At 33.9% G+C, this 20,411-nt stretch overlaps 1 protein-coding gene across 4 annotated transcripts in view; it reads left to right on the top strand.

Moving 5' to 3' along the window:
• RIMS2 (regulating synaptic membrane exocytosis 2) overlaps nucleotides 1-20,411 on the top strand; it is a 629,796-nt gene that overhangs the window by 417,375 nt on the left and 192,010 nt on the right. Inside the window, exon 19 of one of the 4 annotated variants that reach the window (XM_006897148.1) lies at nucleotides 12,060-12,101. The exons of the other annotated variants lie outside the window; for them this stretch is intronic. Within the exon in view, the coding sequence (XP_006897210.1) occupies nucleotides 12,060-12,101 (42 nt within the window). The remainder of the gene's footprint in view (nucleotides 1-12,059; nucleotides 12,102-20,411) is intronic. 4 annotated transcript variants of the gene reach the window in all.

The following is a 20,411-nucleotide window of genomic DNA, read 5'->3' as shown; positions in this document are numbered from 1 at the left end:
CTCTCCACACCTATTCAATCTGTATGTTGTTGTTATTTTTAAGTGCCATCTGTATACTGAGCAAATTATCTGAGAAGCTGTACTCTATGAGAAGTGTGGCATCAGGATTGGAGGGAGACTCATTGATAACCTGTGTTATGCAGATGAAACATTTTGCCTGCTGAAAGTGAGGAAGACTTGAAGTACTTGTTGCAGAAGATAAAAAAAGGCAGCCTTCAGTATGGATTGCATCTCAATGTCAAGAAAACAAAGATTCTAACCACTGGAACGACAGGCAGTGTCATGATGGATGGAGATGAGATTGAAACTGTCAACAGCTTCATCTTACTTGGATCCATAATTGACACAGTTGGTACCAGCAGTAAGGAAATAAGGAGATATAGTGCACTAGGAAAATCTGTAGGTAGGGACATTCTAAATTATTGAGGAGTAATGGTGTCAGTTTTAAGACTAAGGTACATCTGATTTAGGCCATAATCTTTCCAAGTACTTGTGCATCTGAGAGATGGACAGTGAATAAGGATGACAGAAAAAGAATTGATGCCTTTTAGCTGTGTGTTGTTGGAAAAGAGCACTGAACATCCCATGGAGGGCAAAAAAAGTGAACAGATATGTCTTTGAGAGGGTGCAGCCAGAGTGCTCTTTAGAAGCAAGAATGATGAGGCTTCACCTCACATATTTTGGGCATGTAGCTAGGAGGGTCTATTCCTTGGAGAAGGAAATGATGCTGGGAAGGATGGACCGTCAGGGAAGGAGAGGAAGACCCTCAACCAGCTGGATTGACACAGTTAACTGCTTCAGTGGGCTCTTGAGTGTCAAGTGTGAGGATGGAGCAGGATAGAGTAGGGTCGCTATGAGTCCAGCTTGACTGGATAGCACCTGACAACAACAACAACATTTACATTATAAGCTCCTTAAGGGTGGATGCCTGTCAATTTTTTTTCCTCTTAAAATCCCTGTTACCAAGTTAATTCTGACTTCATGACTATAATTTTGTGAGTCTGTAAACTTTTTTTTAAAGATTTTAAATGTTCTGCTCCCACTATCATGATTTATTATTTTGTAACCACCCACTGTTGAATCTTTACCTAGACCACTTGACTGGACTGTACTGTACCGTACCATACTCTACTCTACTCCTAATCTCATAGGAGATATAAGGATCTATCTATCCTCTCCCTATCTATCCTCTATCTTTTTTAATTTTTTCTTTTTCTACTAGTTTATTTACAAAATTCAAATACAAATTTGAACTAATTCTTTCAATTTCCCTCACTCCCCATCCATCAAATTGTACAACCCAATGATTAATCCCCCCTTCCCCTTGCACAACCACATCCCTCTGCTTCTAGTCTCTCCACCCCTCCTGGACCCTTAGAATACTTATATATCATTACAGTATAATTCCTCTCCCACCTGATTAACTGCCTCTGAAAACCTGCCAGAGGGTCAGTGATGGGTCACTTCTGACTCGATGGTATGCAACAACAACAACAACAACTATGTTGAGTCTTTACCTAGAGTATTTACTGTTTCATATTCTTATATTGTAACTTTGTCAGGTTGTAGAAAACAAAATCAAAACTATCCAAGTGCAACTTTAATACTTCTGGAGTAAGCAATTTGTTTACTTTTAGGAGCTGATTTATCTTAGATTGGAATCTCAAACCAAGGGTGTTTTTTTTAAAAAAAATTATATTACAAATAGTGTTTATGGTTTTAGAATTGGAGAATTTTACCCTTACTGCAGTCATTTCTTTTAGTAATCACAACTAATATAGTATAAAAATCCCCTACAGTTAGTTGTTATAACTCATTTGAATATGATATATTTTCAAATGTATTGCTATACTATTTAAAAAAAAACCCTTGTATTTGCTATTGCATTGTAACAATTTTATTCTATATTTTTAAACTGCCTCTTTCTATGCATGTTGGTTTCATTATTAGTATAAATAAGTGTTAGTAGTCCTATCATTGATGGACAAAAGTAGACAAGGTACCAGAGGATCATATCTGGTATGAGGAAACTTCAGACAATCAAAGTGTACATAAATTATAACTACTTGGCATAGATGCACACTGCTCCAGTTAAGGAATCTCTGGGTGGTGCAAATCATTAAGCATTTGGACTATTACACAGAAAGAATCCTGGTTCAAATCTACCCCTGTGATTACTTTAAAAAGATCACAGCTTTAGGGGAGCTCTGGTGGCCTAGTGGTAAGGAGCTGCAACTACAATCCCAGAGGTGCATGGTTCGAATCCACCAGATGCTCTGCCGGGGAAGGAGGGACAATCTCCTCCTGTACCAGTCAGATCTGATTTGACGGTACACTCACACAAAAACAATAAAATTTAAAAAAAAAAACCCAAAACTAAAAAAAGATCACAGCTTTGAAACTATGGAGCAGTTCTTCTCTGGACACTTGGAGTTCCCATGAGTTGAAATCAACTCAACAGCAACTGACAGTGACATTTGACTCATAGTAGAAAGATGTTACAAATATCTGTCGCACAAAGTTTGTGAGAACTTAGAAAGACATCACTTAAAAAATATCAAGTACCTGGAATAAGACTAGGTTTCTCACATTCACATGTACTGAATGTTTCTGACAAATTCTTAATTTTTGTGTTTTGATTTATGCTAGAAGTTACATGGGAAGACCAGCAGAAAAAGGTGAATGGTACAGTAACTGATGACAAACCATTGCCGCAAAAGAAACACCAATCTGAGCCAGGTTTGTCAGGATTTGGAAAACCACATGAAAGCATGATACTCTTAAGCATTGCATTTCATGCTTTTTAAATGACTGTGTGTGTGTTGTGCCTCATTTCTCTCATTCTGGTGTGACTTTTATAGTATGTGAAGTTTATTTAGATTTTGAGAGGTGAATATTCTATATCAAGATTTATTAATAAAATGAGGTTTAAATGTTTTTGGAAAACAGAACCTTGTCATTTACTACTAGTCCTTTTGAAAAACTGAAGAATTCAAGCTGAAATGATAGCTTGCTATGTGTGTTTCATTATCTTAGACCAAGTTAAGAAGGTGTGGTGGTGTACTCCATAGCATGCTGTCGATATCCAAAAGGTTGCACATGCAAAAGGTTGTAAGCCACCATTGGTTCCATGGGAGAAAGTTGAACAGTCTTCCATTATGATTTACAACATAAGAAATATGACCAAAGGTTGCGATGTGTGGCGGTCAACTAGACTAATAGAGAAGTGATCGCTTCTGTAAACAGTATCTCATGAATTTCAATGTGTTACTGAACATCTGGGTTTTTTGTTTGTTTTTCTCCAGGCCTTATTTTCAACTGCTGATATAGCTAGTCAGTGGAATAAATAGTACTAATTTCAGTCATTTATTGGATGAGAGTATTCTGACACTATCCTTGTAATATTTACAATTTCTGTAAAGTTTTTGGTGTTATTAATATGCCTGTGCCTGCAGTAATGTTGCTGTTGAGGTGGTTTTTTGTGATGAGTAATCAGTGCTAGAACTCTAAAAGTTGGATTTTGAAGTATATAGTTTATAGAACAATTCATCTAGTACTCCTTCCTATGAGAATTGCAGATGGCATTAGGCTATAGTTGTAAAATATTAAAATCGTGAAACGTGATGTTCAGCTAAATTTTTTTAAACTCACTAAGATGAAATTTTTAAAGATCTCCTTTAAATAGTAGTAAGTAGTTTATTTCTGCATATAATAAACTAAATGTATTTTTTTGTTATTAAGTAAGTCCTATAACTGAGGGCTTAGTTGAAGGATTAAGTAATACAATACTTCTTAGTGAAATAACTTATAAACTAAGTATGCAGTAGAGAAAATTAGAGTACTTAAGTTTTATGGCTTAAAATGTTTAAAATTTTTCCAATGTTACCATTATGCGTTTTCATCCATACTAGGAAAATGGGTCCTAAAATCAAACCCTAAATTTTATGAGTAAGTATAAACTACATAAAGGCAGTAAATGTAGTGTTAAATTTTTGTTCCAAATTTTTTTTCTTGTTTCTGTAAGAAAGATATGATATGTTAAAAATTAGTACTGATACTTTGGGAAGATAAAATTAGAACAAGATATTAAAGATATTTCATCAGCTAGATTTACAGAAGACATGTTTGGAGTCATTATTTTATATGAAAGTACAAATGTTATCTTAATATTCCATTAATTATCATTAGGCTTAAGGCATGAACATTTATGAGATAATCTTCCATTAATTGGCAAAGATTCTTCATCACGGATGGCATTAGAAAAGTTCATAAGGACTTGAAGTTATAAGTCAACTATATGTCATTAATATCTATTATTTTTCAAAAGCTAATTTAATGAACATGTAGCCAGAAGAAGCCTAATATACCTGCTTGTTTAGTAATTTCTAACATGTGCACTATTATAAAAAGTCACCTAAGACTTTTAAGTATGAGACTATAGACTTGGAGTGACAAGTGGCACTCCATACACTAGAAAACCTATTAATAAATATTTAGATGACCTTTAAAACTGGGATCTGGCATTTTAAAAGAAAAACTCTGACAATTTTGTTACTGCCCATTATTTGTCAAACATTCTTTATCAGAGATGATTTACTTTAAGTAGAGGAGCTCTGGTGACCTAGTGGCAAGAAACTGCGCAGCAACCCTGAAAGCATGTTCGAATCCACCAGCTGCTCCACGGGAGAAGGATGAACAGTCTCTTCCTGTGTGATTATGTGCCTCTGAAAACCCCCGGGGGGTCAGCTGTGGGTTGGTTCTGACTCTACAGTACACAATAAAAAGAGCATCTTCAACTTAGGAGGCTTTGCTGACCTAGTCTCTAGGAAGTTGTGTTACTATAAGCAGTCTCCTATGCAGTTTACAGCTTTGGAAAATCAGCAAGAAGCTTGACTGAGTCAAAGGCAATGAGAGGGTGGGAAGTCTCTCCTACTAAAGTCCAACTTAATTGATGAAAATCTCTGAAAAATTGCAATGTTTACTATATTATGTGTTCTGTGGGAACATAAAATATGAAAATCTTATATGGGATTTGAAACTCGAGGTTTTATGAATAGTGTCTAAAATGCATCATGTCATGTCTTTTTAATGTGTAGTGTAGATTAGACTGTGTTTCATCTAAAAATGACCAAACCCTTACTGTTAATCAAGCACATATGATCATTGGAAAACCTGGTTTTTAATGAGTAATTTGATTACTGGCAAGAATACAATAAGCATTCTATGACATGTAAAAAAGTCAATGTTATTGAACATTTTAAACAATTGAATTTTATGATTCTGTGAATTTTTGTGATATTTAGTAACATATCTAAGAAAAGTGTATTTTTTTAAGAAGTGTATTTTAGTTAAAATAGCTCATATTTTACTCATTTAATATAAAAATATGATGGAAAAGCTAATTTAAATTAGAAGTACTGTGGACGTAAAGAAGGTGTGGCATTGATAAGAAAAAACTGTCATAAAAACTAAACTTATAACCTAAATAGGTAAGAATCTACTTAAAAGTATTTCATATGATTTTGTTTGAATACTAACTGATACTATTCAAAAAGGGGTTGTCAGTCACGATATATTATTTTATAAATGAAAAATATGCTACGTATAGGAAAGTCTTTGATTGGATTAAAAAACTCAAACTCACCTCATTGCTATCGAATCAGATCTGACACTCATAGCTCACTCTGCAGTAGTTTTGAGGCTGTAAATCACACTAGAGGAGCTTGCCCGTATTTTTCCATGGAGCCGCCGGTTGAGTGCAACCGTGAACCTTTGTGTTGGCAGCACTAGGCCACAAGACCTCCTTTAGTTTTATTGGCTTAGGTGTCTTTATTTTTGTTGTATAGTTGTTAGACATTGCCGAGTTGGTTCTGATTCATAGCAACTTTATGTGCAACAGAACATAACACTGCTTGGGCCTGTGTCTTCCTCACATGTGTTTGAGATAGTTGTTCTGGTGACCTGTCAGTCCATCTCATCGAGGGGTCTCCTCTTTCTCATTGACTCTCTCTCCTTACCCAAGTGTGATGCCCCTATTGAAATCATCGTGGAGTCTTGACAGTACTTCTTCCCTTACTGTATCCTGTTTAGAGGGTAAATCTGTATTTTTCCAAAAAGTGAGAACAGTGAAATTCCTTGCTGATAATACTCCTGCTGAAACAGCATTTGGGGAATTGAGAATGCTCTCCATAACTATTTGTTTTATGACTCTTTGGAAAATCTTAATGTGTACATATATTCCACGGTTTAGCATTTTATGATTTTATTAATCTTTACATTTTTTACACAAGGCCATATCAAGTGTATTCTTTAGGAAATGAGTATAGTGAAGGTGGGAGATTTTTTCATTTACTTTTGGAATTCATCTTTCAAACCCTGTATCTTGTAGAAAAAAAAGAAGAATTTCACAGGAGTAACTGACAGTGAATTTGTACTGTAATAATTTTTATTCTTTAATATTTTGACTTTTAAAAAATTTTGTTTCCTCTATTTCTGAGCATTTTCACTTTTCTTAAAAATAGGAGCCATTCATTTTAGCCTGAAACCGTATTGTAACGAGACAGTAATCTGACAATCTAATCTGGAAAAGTCAGGAATGTATTTTTTTATCAATATTAGCAATTTCCAAATTCCTAAATATTTCTGAATTATTGAAAGGTGATTGTGCTTTATTCTTGATTTTTAAAGTGATGTAAGACAAATTAAACAATGATTAAGTGAGTTATTTTATGTACAACACAAAACAGCTGATGAAACGTGCATTCCAGTATCACTGACAATGTAACATTCTTTGATAAAAAAGTAGATTTTTTTTTTTTGAAAAATCAAGTGCCTTTCAAGATTTAGCAGTTTAAGTGCTCATTTAAATTGATTCTCTTCTGGACATACAGATGCATTTAAAAAATCAAATTACTGAGATAACTTATCCATTTTATGATTTGAAGAATAAAGTGTGCAATATATAGCTTGGAATTCTATGGACTGTAAAAATTAACAATCTTTCCATGTCTTGGAAAAGTTTTGCCAGAATGCTCCTCGCAGGCTGAAAGAATGTTGAGCCTTTGTCTCACGTTGGGCATGTTGCTAACAAAAGCTATTCCTTAAAAAGGACATCATGCTTGGAAAGGTGGAGTGTCTGTGAAAGTGGGTAAGACTGTCATTGAGATGGATCTACGCAGTGACAACAGCAATGGGCTCCCTTGTCAGAAATAATGCCGACGACACAGGGTAGGACAGGGATCAGATCAGTTGTTTGGTTGCTATGGTTCATACTCGACTCGATGGCACCTAACAACCAATACAGCCTGGAATCAATCATTTTAGAATTATTTTTTAAATACATATATTTTTTAAAGTGTATGCATTGCTTATTCTTTTCTTTTGTATTTGAGATTGTATATTATGTCAGGTTTTAAAGGTAGAATCGGAGAAAAATAGCAAATCAAGAAGGTATTTAAACATTTTTCTCTTGTAGAGATCACTTATAAAACATTTTTTAAAATTGCCTTGCTTATTTTAATATATAGCACTTACTGTGAATTTTCAAATTTTCTTATAGATGTTCATAAAATTCAAGAAATTAAAATTAGTTTTTGGAAACAGGAGTGGCATCCACTTCCTTAAACAACATGCCTCTGGAAACTATAAACTTTGATAAATTTCGATCATTGTAGAGGGGCTTCAGGCCTTTTGTTCATAGTTACTATGAGTAACTATGAGTGCTCAACTCAAAGGCAATAAACAACAACATAATTAGTTTAAAATTTAATTGAAATTATTTAGAATCAGGAGATTTAGAGTTCATCTTTGTATAGTCTTGATCTTTATATTTGTCTTGAATTATGCTGATGTATATTTAGGGGTTTTGTTAAAGTTATCCCTCCTCCCACATCCTTCAAAGGAAACATTCTAACGCTCAGTGACCTTTAAACACTCTCAAAACAGGACTTTTAATAATTCACAAGTTCTACTAACCATTTAAAATCTTGAGGGTTCTCTATTTCAGTGTGTGTGGAACCTTCTTTGCGTTATTTTCTCTTCAGAAACATAGGTTAACTAGAGTTAAATCTAGTAACCAAAAGTGTAACTTTCAAAAATGGTGACAAGTGAGAACATCAGCGCATATGAGGTTTCTGAGAGATATCTGCCTTTGTAAAATCTGTATTTTTGGTAAACAAACTCATGTATTTGACATAAATTGCTTACAAAATATCATTTCTGTTTTCACTTAAGACATATTCATTTGATATAAAAGATAATATATTGACATTGAAGGCAATGGATGAAGTATAGGTTTGTACAAAACTTTACATAAATTTATAAAATTTTGTATAAGAACTGGTATTAAATTCTCATAAACTATTTTCTGAATATTCTTAATATAGATTTTTCATCAAAATTTTAGCATATAAATTTGCTTTTACTGTTACTTTTGATTAAAAATCTATTGTAACTTTTGTAGTTATCACATTGATGGTTACTTGCATTTTAAAATATTGTTTCAAAGTGACTTATTCTATCTGACAAAATGGTTTCTAAGTGGTGGGTTGTACTATATAAGTACCTACTACTGAGGATAATTTGGGGAACTATTTTAGTTTCGTTTGTTTATGTATTTAAATAGACCTAGGAGGATCCATTTTCTTTACAAAGTCTCTATATCGTGTAAACAAAAGTTCAGCACTAAGTGTCACAGAAATGGGAGGCATTGAACACCTGTGAGAGAATCTTTTACAGCCATTTATCACACTAAACTGCTTAATGGTCGATTAAGAATTGGAATGAGTGATCATTAGAATTATTGTTAGCAACAGTGATTAGCAGAATGTTTGATTACAGGAAAGGTAGGAAGCTGGGAAGGATGGAAGGATACTCACAACTTATTTAAGGATCATTAAACTATCAATCCGTTATCATAGTATATGCAAAATAAGCTTTCATGATTATCCTCCTTTTTATAAGTCACAAGTATGTAAGACAGTGTGCTTTGTAATTCTTAAAAATAAAGATGGTTTAATATATATGGCATGAATATTATTGTAACCATAAAGAAGGCACAAATCAGCTAAAATGTTTGATACATTTAATATAAATGCATTGAGGCTTTATGATTTACATAAGTATTCTACCTGTTGAGTTCAAGTTCTGTAAAGACACTATGAAATGTTGTAATAGAAACTTTCATTTGTTTGTGAAGTCATTGTCCAAATCTTTTCTTTTCATAACCCCCGGAAGTAACATAAAGAAAGCCTCGTGATGCAGGATAAAATCTCAGCTACTGAACTGATGTTAGCCGACTAGAATCTGCCAGTCTCTTCATGGCAGAAATCAAACCCTCTGCTAATCACTGTTGTTAAAAATTCCTTAAATGTTTGCTTGCAGTCTTAGGAATTCAATGAGGCTGCTATATGCTAATCTGTCAAGTTGCTATGAATTGGAAGGGAGTTCTGATGTTCTGGTCCATAGGGAGTTGCTCGACTAACCTTAAGGCGGTGTTTCTGTCATAGTTTGACTCTACCCGTGGTTCTGATGAAGAAAAATGGGGTATCTTTTCCTATCTAGTTTATAGCCTCTTGAAACCCAATGGAGGGTCCACTATAAGTCTCTTCCAACATATATATGTGTATGTATATGTATATGTATATGTATATGTATATGTATGTATATATGTGTGTGTATATATATATATATACACACACACAGAGAGACGGGGGGAGAAAGAGGGGGAAAGAGGTGTGTGTGGAGTCCTTGGGTATAATATGATTTCTTTGTTTTTATTTGAAACTTTAAAAAAGTATTCTTACTAAGAAAAGCATTATTTTATTTTCTTACAAAAGTAAAAGCATTGACCAACTACTCGCATAGTGGCAGAATGTACTTCCTTTAGAAAATGCTTCTAATTACATACTTACTGTGTTTTAAAAGTGTTCAGTTTAGATTTCCCTGAAGTAGCTCTCCTTTGATTTGACTTGCTTTTACATCTCTCTCTTTGTTGGGTCAGATAGTAAGCATCTGGTAGGAATGAAATTGCTCTAGTAGTCAGAAAGCCTCTGCTCCATTTCTGATTCTGCATCTGAACTTATCTTGTGACTTTGGGTAAAATGTTGAACTCTCTCTGTAGCTCTGTAATCTATTCACTGTAATAAATTCACTAAATGGATTGAGAATAATTGTGAATGTCTTCAGTTCAAATAGCATTAAAGATACTATCAATGATATAAAGTAATCCCAGATAACTGAAAATATTAGGTGTGACAAGAAGCTTTGTTCATATGTGTGGTTTTTATGGTTTGGGCTTTTTATATTCTTTTTTTCCCCTCCAGAACATAGTGTTTTATTAGAGATAGAATAAAACAATTACTTCATCTAATACATGTTAATTTTATTTTAACATGTCTGGAAACTATTTTAATTGTATGAGAAATGTGTTTATAGGGTAATTTGCATGCAACAAAAATGGCACGATATGGTACAATTTTGCATGTAACTTGTGTTATTAATATATGTTTGATTTTTCTAACTTACCTTCTTTGAGAAATGGGTGGACTGAGAGTGAAAAAACAAATAACATGTATCATATTAACGAGTCTGAGTACATTTCAGGAGGAAATAAGAACTTTTTCTAGTGGTTAATACCATCAGCCATATTTGCTTTATAATACTAATAAAAGTCAGTGTCTGATTCTAACAGGTGAAAAATGTGCTTCTAATGGTATAATAAAAATGCCATCATTAAAATTCACATGTGCTGTTCCTTTTCTAGTAATTTTTAACCCATATGAGAATTTCTATTTTTTTTTTCTCAAGGGGGAAAATATTTGGAACATTTAATACCGGGCTCGAATAGAAAGCAATTCGTTTTTCATTTTCTCACTGTTTAGATCAAAGAGATGAGTTTGTTATAGGACACTCTTTTTAAAACCTATAATTTTAACATGTTGGCTATATCAAGTATATTTTGATACAGTTTGTCTTTGTATAAATCATTCTGGAACTGATACACATACTGCATAACTGAATACAGTGTTTTTTATATAAGCATTTGTGGTATTTATTTCAAAGTTTAAATTAGAGACTTCAAATAGGAGGGTATTGTTTTGTATTGTTCATCTGAGTTAATAATACTAGTCCCAACTCACTAATATCTTTGTAAGTAATTATTTGATTGAAACTCTTGAGTTTAGCAGACTTTTTATTGCTTTCAAATTATGTTTTCTGATATTTTCCACTAACAAAGGGAGAATAAAGCTTCTCTAAATGTTGGGTCATATCTATTATATAAAGTGTTGGATTTGGATGGATTTTAAGGAAAACTTCAATAGCATATAATGTGGTACTTATAAGAAATTTCTGAATAAATTAATATTATAAAAGTAATATGATCAAAGAACATTTGTTTACATTGTAGGTTAGTTTTAATTCTGTATTTTTCCTGGGAAAGAATGTATTTGGAATACTCTTTTTAGAAAGAATTGTCTTTTTATTCTCCATAGTTTATGACAATATTTTGCTGTATTGAAATGATTCACAGAATATTAGTCTCAGTCATACTTTATACTTTGTTTTCATGTGTCTCAGATTAATTCAGGAAAATTAGAAGTTATAGAATTCTGTTGGAACAGTTTTTCTTTTTCTTTTTGATGACTCAAATTCTTTAAATGATAATAAAAATTCAAAAAATCATTTCTACAGATTTGACTCAGTAACATCTTGCATGGTGTATTATATGAGTGACATTATTTTACTAATGATGTCTTTCTTCAGCACCGATGCTCAGGATTGACAGTATCCAAATAATTGAAAACTTTTGCATCCTCTATTTCTATACTAACTTTTCTTTTCTTATTCTGCTAACCTATAGTATCTTAACCAGTTCACCATCAGTTCTTCCTATTCTTTTCTTGTATGGAATGCATTTGATTTTATCCTCCCTATCACTGGACACAGGATTCTTTCTTTCTCAAAATGATTTGGGCCAACTCCTTCAGTACCACCTTCTACCTTTTGAGTATACCCACTCACACCCATCTCCTTTGTCTATGTCTGTCCATTACACGCTGTGATCACAGAAGACGTGGACTCCTCAAGGAGAAGATATGCAGGTCTGTCTCTTCTACTGATTTTCTTTGTTATATTTTAATTTACTTAACTAATTCTAGACTTTTTTTTACCATTTTTTATTCATTTCATAATTTTTTCATTCTCCTCTAGTATAGGAAATTAGGAATTTTGCATACATGTAATTGTAGCTATTTCTATATTCAGTTTTTAACAGCAACTGCTCCTAACTGATGGATTGCACCAAAATTATTAATTCTATGCTCTGTGTGTGTGTGTGTGTGTGTATGTGTGTGTGTGTGTGCATGTGCACACAGATTTTTCCATTTGCTTTAGCCATAAAATCCTTTTTTTGGAATTTTTACTTAATTCTAAAAATACTTTTTTTTCTATCATGAAGTCAACAGAATACTATATCATGTACAATACAAAAAGTCTTTCAGACACGGTAAATACCCTAAGTAAATGGTCAGACTCTCTGAGGACTTAATGTATATGGGAAACCCATGTTCTGTTTACTACCATATAGATAAGTTTTGATAATGTATTTCTAAAACCATGAAATCAAATAAATCTGTTTCAGCTAATGGCCTAAACAGATTTAATAGAAGAGATAAACTTAAGCTGTACTTTGGACATTCATTCAACACCCACTTAGTAAAGTGCCTGCTATGTGGTGTTATTATATAGGTGCTGGACCTAAGAGGACACTCTAGTTCACTTCCTGCCTTCCCCTGCTGTGTATCTAGTATGAATACTATGAATCTGACAAGCAAATGCAGTAATATTAGAGATGGTATGAGAGGATTATGTGTGTTTGTGCATTTATGTAGGTTACAAAAAGGAGAATGTGATTATTTTTGCCTTAAGGAGAAGATATTTCAAGATGGATATCATAGAAAAGATGACTTCACATTTCAAAGTTAAAAGCTGGATAGATTCTAGCCCAAGAAACAGTGTAAGCAATGGTTTGAATAAATTCAAGCAAAAGTCTCCAGGAGTAGGAAACTGAAGGTCATATAGGTTTAAGTATGTAAGTTAGGATAGTGACAAGTTCTGACACTGATTTCTTGAACGATTTCTTTGGATGCCATGAAAAAGATAGGATGGAGTAGTAAAAGCAGGAAAGAATGCAAAGTGATCAGCCAAGAATTGATAAAGGTAAAATTAATATATCACTTGAGGCAATTGGTACACAATTTATTTAAAGATAAAATTTCAGTAATAGTTCATAACTGGTTGGATAGTACTGAGGCAGGAATAGGAGAAAGAGATAATAATCTTATGAGACTGGGATAATACATTTTTATCACAGGGAATTTAGGTTAAATGGTTTACTTTGATGATGAATTTCAGTTTCCTTTGGAACATTCAGATCTAGATGTCTTATACAGTTAGGTGATGAAGTATACAATCTAGAGCTAAGAAAACAAGTATGGGCTAGTAGTACAAAATAAAATATGAGCATGTATATGAAACTACTGCACAATGGACTCAAGTGTATAGGAGGTAGTGAGAATGGCACAGGAGAGGACAGGTTTCAGATCTGTTGCTCATAGGGTCATACTTGACTCAACAACATATAACAACTACATTAGAATGAATATGACTGCCTGGAGCGTATAACAAATCATTAACATTTATTCATTTAAGAAGTTGATAAGAGCAAGATTCAGAAAACAGTGAAAGGACAACTTAAGGACAGTAAAATATCCAGAAGAGAACAGAATTCAAGGAAAGAAAGTTTCAAGAAGCATCTGATTAACATGAATCAAATATGTTGTTGTTGTTGCTGTTATTAAGTGCCATCGAGTGATAGACGACTCATAGCGACCCTGTGAATGAAAGAACGGAACACTTGTATAACTTTCATCGTTTCTCCACATTCATAGAGTTTCTGGAGGAAAGCTATTTCAAAAGTGGATACCACTCCTACTTCCATGCTTGTTTTAATCAGGAAGCTCCACCAAACACTTGTCCACTATGGGTAACCATTATCACATTTGACACATCAGTGTCACAGTGTTTTAGCATCACAGCAACCACAAGTTACTTCTGTTCAGCAATGCACAGACCAGTGCTATACCACTTAGAGTGTTTTACTAAAAACAATTAAAACCAGGCCTGAGGGCTACAAATTAAAATCACCCACCTTTGGCTTGGTAACATAACTTTCTATCCACTAGGCCAACAGAGCTCTCTCTGTGTTGTAAATCAGATATAGAGAAAGATAAATAATTGTTAAAAATGAAATTTGTCAGTGATTGGTTTTTGCTCGATAGTTTCAGTGAATTTCTGGGAGTGAGGAATAGAAGACTGATAAGGATGAGAGAGTGGAAAAGAAAGGAAAAAAATGGTTGTGAAAACATTAATGATTGCGGGGAGTGGGAGAGAGAGGTAAGAAGTTGTAAAAGTATAGTGACTGAATAAAGACCCTACATTTATGATGACATTGAATTCCTAAAACTGTTTAACTGTTTCATTGACTCACTATCACCCTGCAGATGCAATCATGGCAGAAAGAGAAACATAATTAAGATTTTGAAGAAAAATAATTAAAATTATGCTCAAGATAGACGTGAGGGATGCTCAGCCTTCTATTAAGTTGTGGTGAGATGCAGAATTTTTTATGTATTGAAAATTAAAGGGATCCAGTCAAAGAGCTGGAACTTGTGCGATATTGATGGCATGCTGAAATAATTGGATATAGAGTTGAAGGAATAGGAAGTTATTACCAGAGATTTACTTCATGTCATTTAGAATCATAAGATGTTAGACAGTTCTAAATGATGTAACAATATAGAGGTAGGTCATGAGAATGAATTTCTGAGTTACAGAGCATAGATTAAGGTTGCTGGTGGCAAAGAAAGCACTTGATGCTAGATATTTTATATAGACATCAGTCACTGAAAGTTACAACAAATGCCTGGTGAGAAATAGAGAAGTTAATGGGAAGTGTTTGATGATAGCAATATGGAAATCTAGTGGTGTGATCGTAAAAGGAGTGGATTTATATATGAAGCATCTCTGCAGACTTGGAAGAACGCTGGCTCTGCTTTCAAGCTTCTGAAGTGTAAGGTATTGGACAATTTCTTGAAATGTTTTTGACAGTGACAGTATTCTTATAAAAGGGTCACCTTTCAATTAAGTCTCGATGAAGTGAGCATTCTGTGATGAATCTGAGAATATGGAACACTTTAGGAGAATTTCAACCTACATACATCAGAGTTCATAATGGAGAAGATTAAGATGATCCTTGGCAGTGGTGGAGAGAAATAGGGGGGAAAGTTCAAGATAGGAAGGGTTGACAAGGGTTGGAAAATGTTAAGAAATGAAAAACGTGTGCATTCTGTAGTAAATGAAAGACGAGTAAGGAGAAAATAACAGGTGCTAATAAGAAGAGAGGGAGAGGAATGGGGAGAATGTTTAGAAGAAAAATGCAAGGAATTTTGTGACAATTCAAAATAAGAAAAACAAATTTGGCTTTTCAAAAAAGAACTGAAGAATAGTACCAGTCAATTGTCATAGTTTTATTAAGTTGTAACTTGATGGCTTAGTGATAAGAGTTGCTCTGCCAGTCCAGTTTGATCACAGTTCAAATTCAACAGTTGCTCCTTTGGACAAACATGGTCAGTGTCCTCCTGTTTGTCTTACTGCCTCTGTAAGCACACTGGGGTGGGGAGGTCAGGTATGAGTCAGTCCCCACAGGGTGGTACATAACAACTTCTGCCTGTACATTTGTTTTCACTTTGCTGAATGTTTTAAAAACAAAACTAGAGACCACTTGAAATGGAATGATCAATATAAAAGATATTTTAAAATGTTGTTTTGATAAGTTACATAAAATTAATAGCCACTTATACATTTAAATACAAGTGTCGGTCACAAAATTAAACTTAATTCCAGGCATAATTTCCATCTTCTGACAACCTTAATGATTAAAACTTAACAATTCAAGTTTAATTGAGTCTACTGTTTCTTAATAAAAGTATCATTGAAAATTAGTGATATATATTCATGCTCCAATTTGAGTTGTTGATGAAATTATTGTTTTAGTGTTCTGTCAGAATAAGTTAAGGGAAATTTTTCAAAATTAATGAAAAGAAAATGAGTAACATATTTAGTGCCACAGATATAATTGGTAATAAAATTATTTTTATTTACTGTTTAAGGATAGCTAAGATAAATTTCAAGTTTAGAAATAGGTGAGGAAAATAGGGTAGGAATCTCTGGTGGCTTAGTGATAAGGAATTGTGCTGCCAACATAAAAAGTGTGCAGTTCGAATCCACCAACTCTTCCACAGGAGACAGATGAGCAACTTTCGTGTTGATTTAGTGCCTCTGAAAACCTGTTGAAGGGTCCTGTATGGATCGGTTCCAACTTGATAGTACACAACAAGAAAGGAAAGAAAGGGAGAGCTAAGGGAAAATTTTCAAAATTAATAGAACTACAATTTTCTGTCTGCCTGGAAATGAATCATTTTTTCTGAATGTTATCTGTTAAGTATCATTTCAAACTGAACTTCAATATCTTTTCAGTGGAGATTTTGCTCTTCTCATGTTATGTTCTGATAGGTAAAGAGAATTAACATTCAAAGCATGGGGAAATTTTATGTGTGTGGATACATATGTGTAAATGTACATGGATTTTGAAATTATTCAGTCTTTCAATCAGCCATACAGCAGAGTTCTGTTTAATCTTATTATGCATACCCATTTTGCAGATTTTCTGTTTGCATTAGTTACATTAGTTCTTTTGTAGACTCAATGTTATTGTTAAAACTTCAAGACAAATACTCAAGATTTTTTCCTAATAAAAAATCATAATAGCCACTCTGAAACCTTACTAAAAATATTAATCCCTCAGTGAAGCATAAGGTGCCAACTTTTTGTTAACTCAGTACTGTGCCAGGTACTTACTTAGATTTATTTTTCTAAAAACAAATGTTTAAAATTTTATGTATGTGTGTGTCTAAGGGAAAGTTAGTTCCATGGTCTCCAAAGAGTTGTACTGCTAATGAAAGGAATGACCATCTCTAGTGCCTATAATTCACCACTGCTTGCAGGATAAAGAACAGCTGTCTTTTTCCATGAAGTTTACGATGTTGGAAACCCAGTGCTGGGTCAGCTTTGAGTTAGTTTCAATGTAAATGAGAGATAATGTCTTTTTAAACATTAAATAGTCTATGTGACAGTGCCTATTAATAAAGTAAAATAAGTAGCTTTACCCTCTAAAGCTTATACATATAAAATAAGAGAAAATTCTTAATAGTGGTAATAAATAAACACAATCTTGAAGATTTTTTTTTCTGGAAAAGTTGTTGTTATTATTATGTGTAGTCAAGTCAGACCCTAATCATACCTGATCCTTCAATGGGTTTTCAGCAATCTCAGGGGACAAGATTACCCATCTTTCCCATGGAACAGCTGGTGGATTTGAACTGCCTGTCTTTGGGTTGGTAGCACAGCTCCTTACCTACTAGAGTTCCCGAGTTCTATGCTTAGGTGGCAAGAAACCTGATTTTATCCCTAACCCTGCTACTGAGCTGAGCTGCACGACTTTAAATGCATAATTTGACAACTTTAGCCTTCATCTATTTTTTATTTAAAATGAGGGCTTGTCATGCATTATTTAACTTTATAGATGTTAAATTCCATTGACATTAAAGAGAAATCCCGAATTTGACCTGGTGCTGCTGAATTCTCAGAATATTTCTTAAGCATTCTATTGTCACATTCCATTTTAATTAGGGTCACAATTCACTTTAACGTTGTTTCCTATAATTTTCAACTTGTGTGCTGTAATGTCAGAACATACCCCTTGTTTACCCTTCAGCAGGTTTTCAGAGGCAGTAAATCACACTAGAGGGGGTTGCCCATCCTTCTCGCACAGAGCAGCTGGTGTGTGCAAACTGCATGCCTTTAGGATTGCCGCAGAGTTTAACACTAGGCTACCAAAATATTCAACTTTTAGACAAACTTAAGAACTGTTTCTGTGACGAGGCTGATTGATCAGCTCCAGCATTCATTTGCTGTATGTTCTTAAGCAAATTCCTCTATGTTCCTGTGGAAGTACCTAGTCTGTAAAAGTAATAGCCTCAAAGGATTGGTGTGAAGATTACATTTATTAATACCTCGTTTGTAAAGCACACAAAGATAATTTCTGGCACATATTAATCACTGTGTAAGAAATGCTATTTCATTTTTATGGAAATCATTTTGTAAGCGTTTTTCTAGTTTATCAGCTGTACTGAAGCCCATACATTTTCCCTTCTAGGCATTTTTAACAGTGTGATGTTTACTGTTGTGGTTTTATAGTACAGGAATGCTAGTTTGTGTCTATGAGATTGAATTTCTGATCTTCTGGGCTGTGTGCTTAGCATTTTCTATCAAATACAATGGTCTAGAGATAGATTTGAGGGTTGACTGCTTTAATGAAGAGGAACTTTGATAGTCTAGTGGTAAAAGAGTGCTCTGCCAACCCAAACATATGTGGTTTGAATCCACCAACTGCTGCATAGGAGATAGATGTGCAGTCACCTCTAGAGTGATTTACAGCCTCTGACAGTCTACTGGAGGGTCAGCTATTGAGCAGACTCTGACTCGATAGCACATACATCTCGATAGCATATACTTGTGTTAGTTTTGTATGTATTGCTCTCAGTTATATTTAGGAGTTTCCATTCTATTTTCTAAGAATTTTTATCAGAAAAAGTGTTGATTTTTCAAATGCCTTTTCTGAATCGATTGAGGTGGTCATCTGATTCTTTTCCTTTTATTACATTCATTGATTTTCTGATATAAAACTACTTAAGTAACTCATAGGAATTGCGCTTGATTGTGAAGCCTTACTTTTTAATATGTATCTGTATTCCATTGTCTAAAATTTGATGAGAGTTTTTGCATCTATAAACATGGGGATTTGGATCTGGAGTTTTGTTTTTATTTATGTTCTCTTTGCCTGACTTAGGTATCAGGTTTATGCACGCTTCATGGAATAAATTAGGAAATATTTTTCTTTTTCTATGTTCTGCAATTACTTTAATAGAATTGATATCAACAAATTTCTGAAAGTTTTGGTAGTATTTACCAGTGGAGCCATCTCAAATGGGATTTCATGTATGACCTCTTCCATTTTTTTTGTTATGAAATATAATTAGAGCAAAAGCAATGTGAGTACATCTGAGTCCAACCTTTATTAACTTCACAAGAGCGAACTGCCTCAATCAGCAGCATCTACAACAGCAATACTAATTCTCCTGAGGTCATATACATCCTCCCACTCTTCTGCACTCACTTGCTGGGCTTGGAATCCACTGCAGTGACCACATAGACTTCACAGAACCATATTCCTAGTTAGGGGATTTTTTTTTCTTTCTCTTTTTTAAGAAATCTATACCACTATAATTCAGGTTGGTAGCAAGATACAATCCTCCAATCAGGGGACCTTCTCAATTAACAACAAATACAATCCCTCAGTTCACAGAGATCCCCAGTTAACAAGAAGATTCAGTCCTTCAAAACTCCTCAGTTAATAGCAAGATACCATCTCTGGGCCCAAAAGATGCAGGCTACACTCTCTGTTGCTGCTTTCCTAGTAGTGAGATCACTACTTTCTAATCTGTTGAACTGAATCTGCTCAATTTAACAAATGCTAGCCAGTCCACTTGTGGATAGACTGACATGGCTTATTTGAATGAGGAGGAGTTGGCTCATTCAGCTGTTGATTGTAGAGGTGGGCCAACATGTTTACAGGGCAGGAAGAGTTGACACAACTGGATCAGATTAAAGACAGTGATCTAAGAAAGCCCAATTTTTACCAACAGACCCACAACACCTCCTGGATTGATTAAGCTTTTCTACATCTACTTTTGCTAGTTTAGGTAAATAACATGTATTTTAAGTTTTTCCTTCATTCTAGGTTTTCAAATTTGTTAAAGTTCAATTTTTATACTCTGTAATTATAATCTTTCTAGGTTAGTTCTGTTGTAATTTTGCCTGTTTCATTTCTTATTTTGTTTGCATTTTGTTTTTATGCCTTTGTTTGGGAAGAGTTTTCTTCAGGTTTACAAGCAACTAAATTCGAGTTTTGTTGATTTGATGATTTTTTCCTTTCTTCTAGTGATTGTGATTGCTATTCCTTTCTATTTGTACAAGTTAAATTTTTGGTTTTGGATCTATGTCCTTTATGAAGTGCATTTATTACTATACATTTTCCTCTGAGACTTGCTTTGTTACAGAAGCTTGGTTCTGTTGTGTCTCCCTTCTCATTTTAAATTAAGTAATTTTCATTTCTTCTATGACCCAGTGAGAACTTTCGTGCCTAGTTGTAAGGAGCTGAGCTGCAACTCTAA

Source organism: Elephantulus edwardii, unplaced genomic scaffold (genome assembly GCF_000299155.1).
Source record: "Elephantulus edwardii isolate Elephantulus edwardi_28Jun2011 unplaced genomic scaffold, EleEdw1.0 scaffold00202, whole genome shotgun sequence".
In the NCBI taxonomy this organism is placed as follows: Eukaryota; Metazoa; Chordata; class Mammalia; order Macroscelidea; family Macroscelididae; genus Elephantulus; species Elephantulus edwardii.
This window is presented reverse-complemented; position numbering and strand designations above follow the sequence as displayed.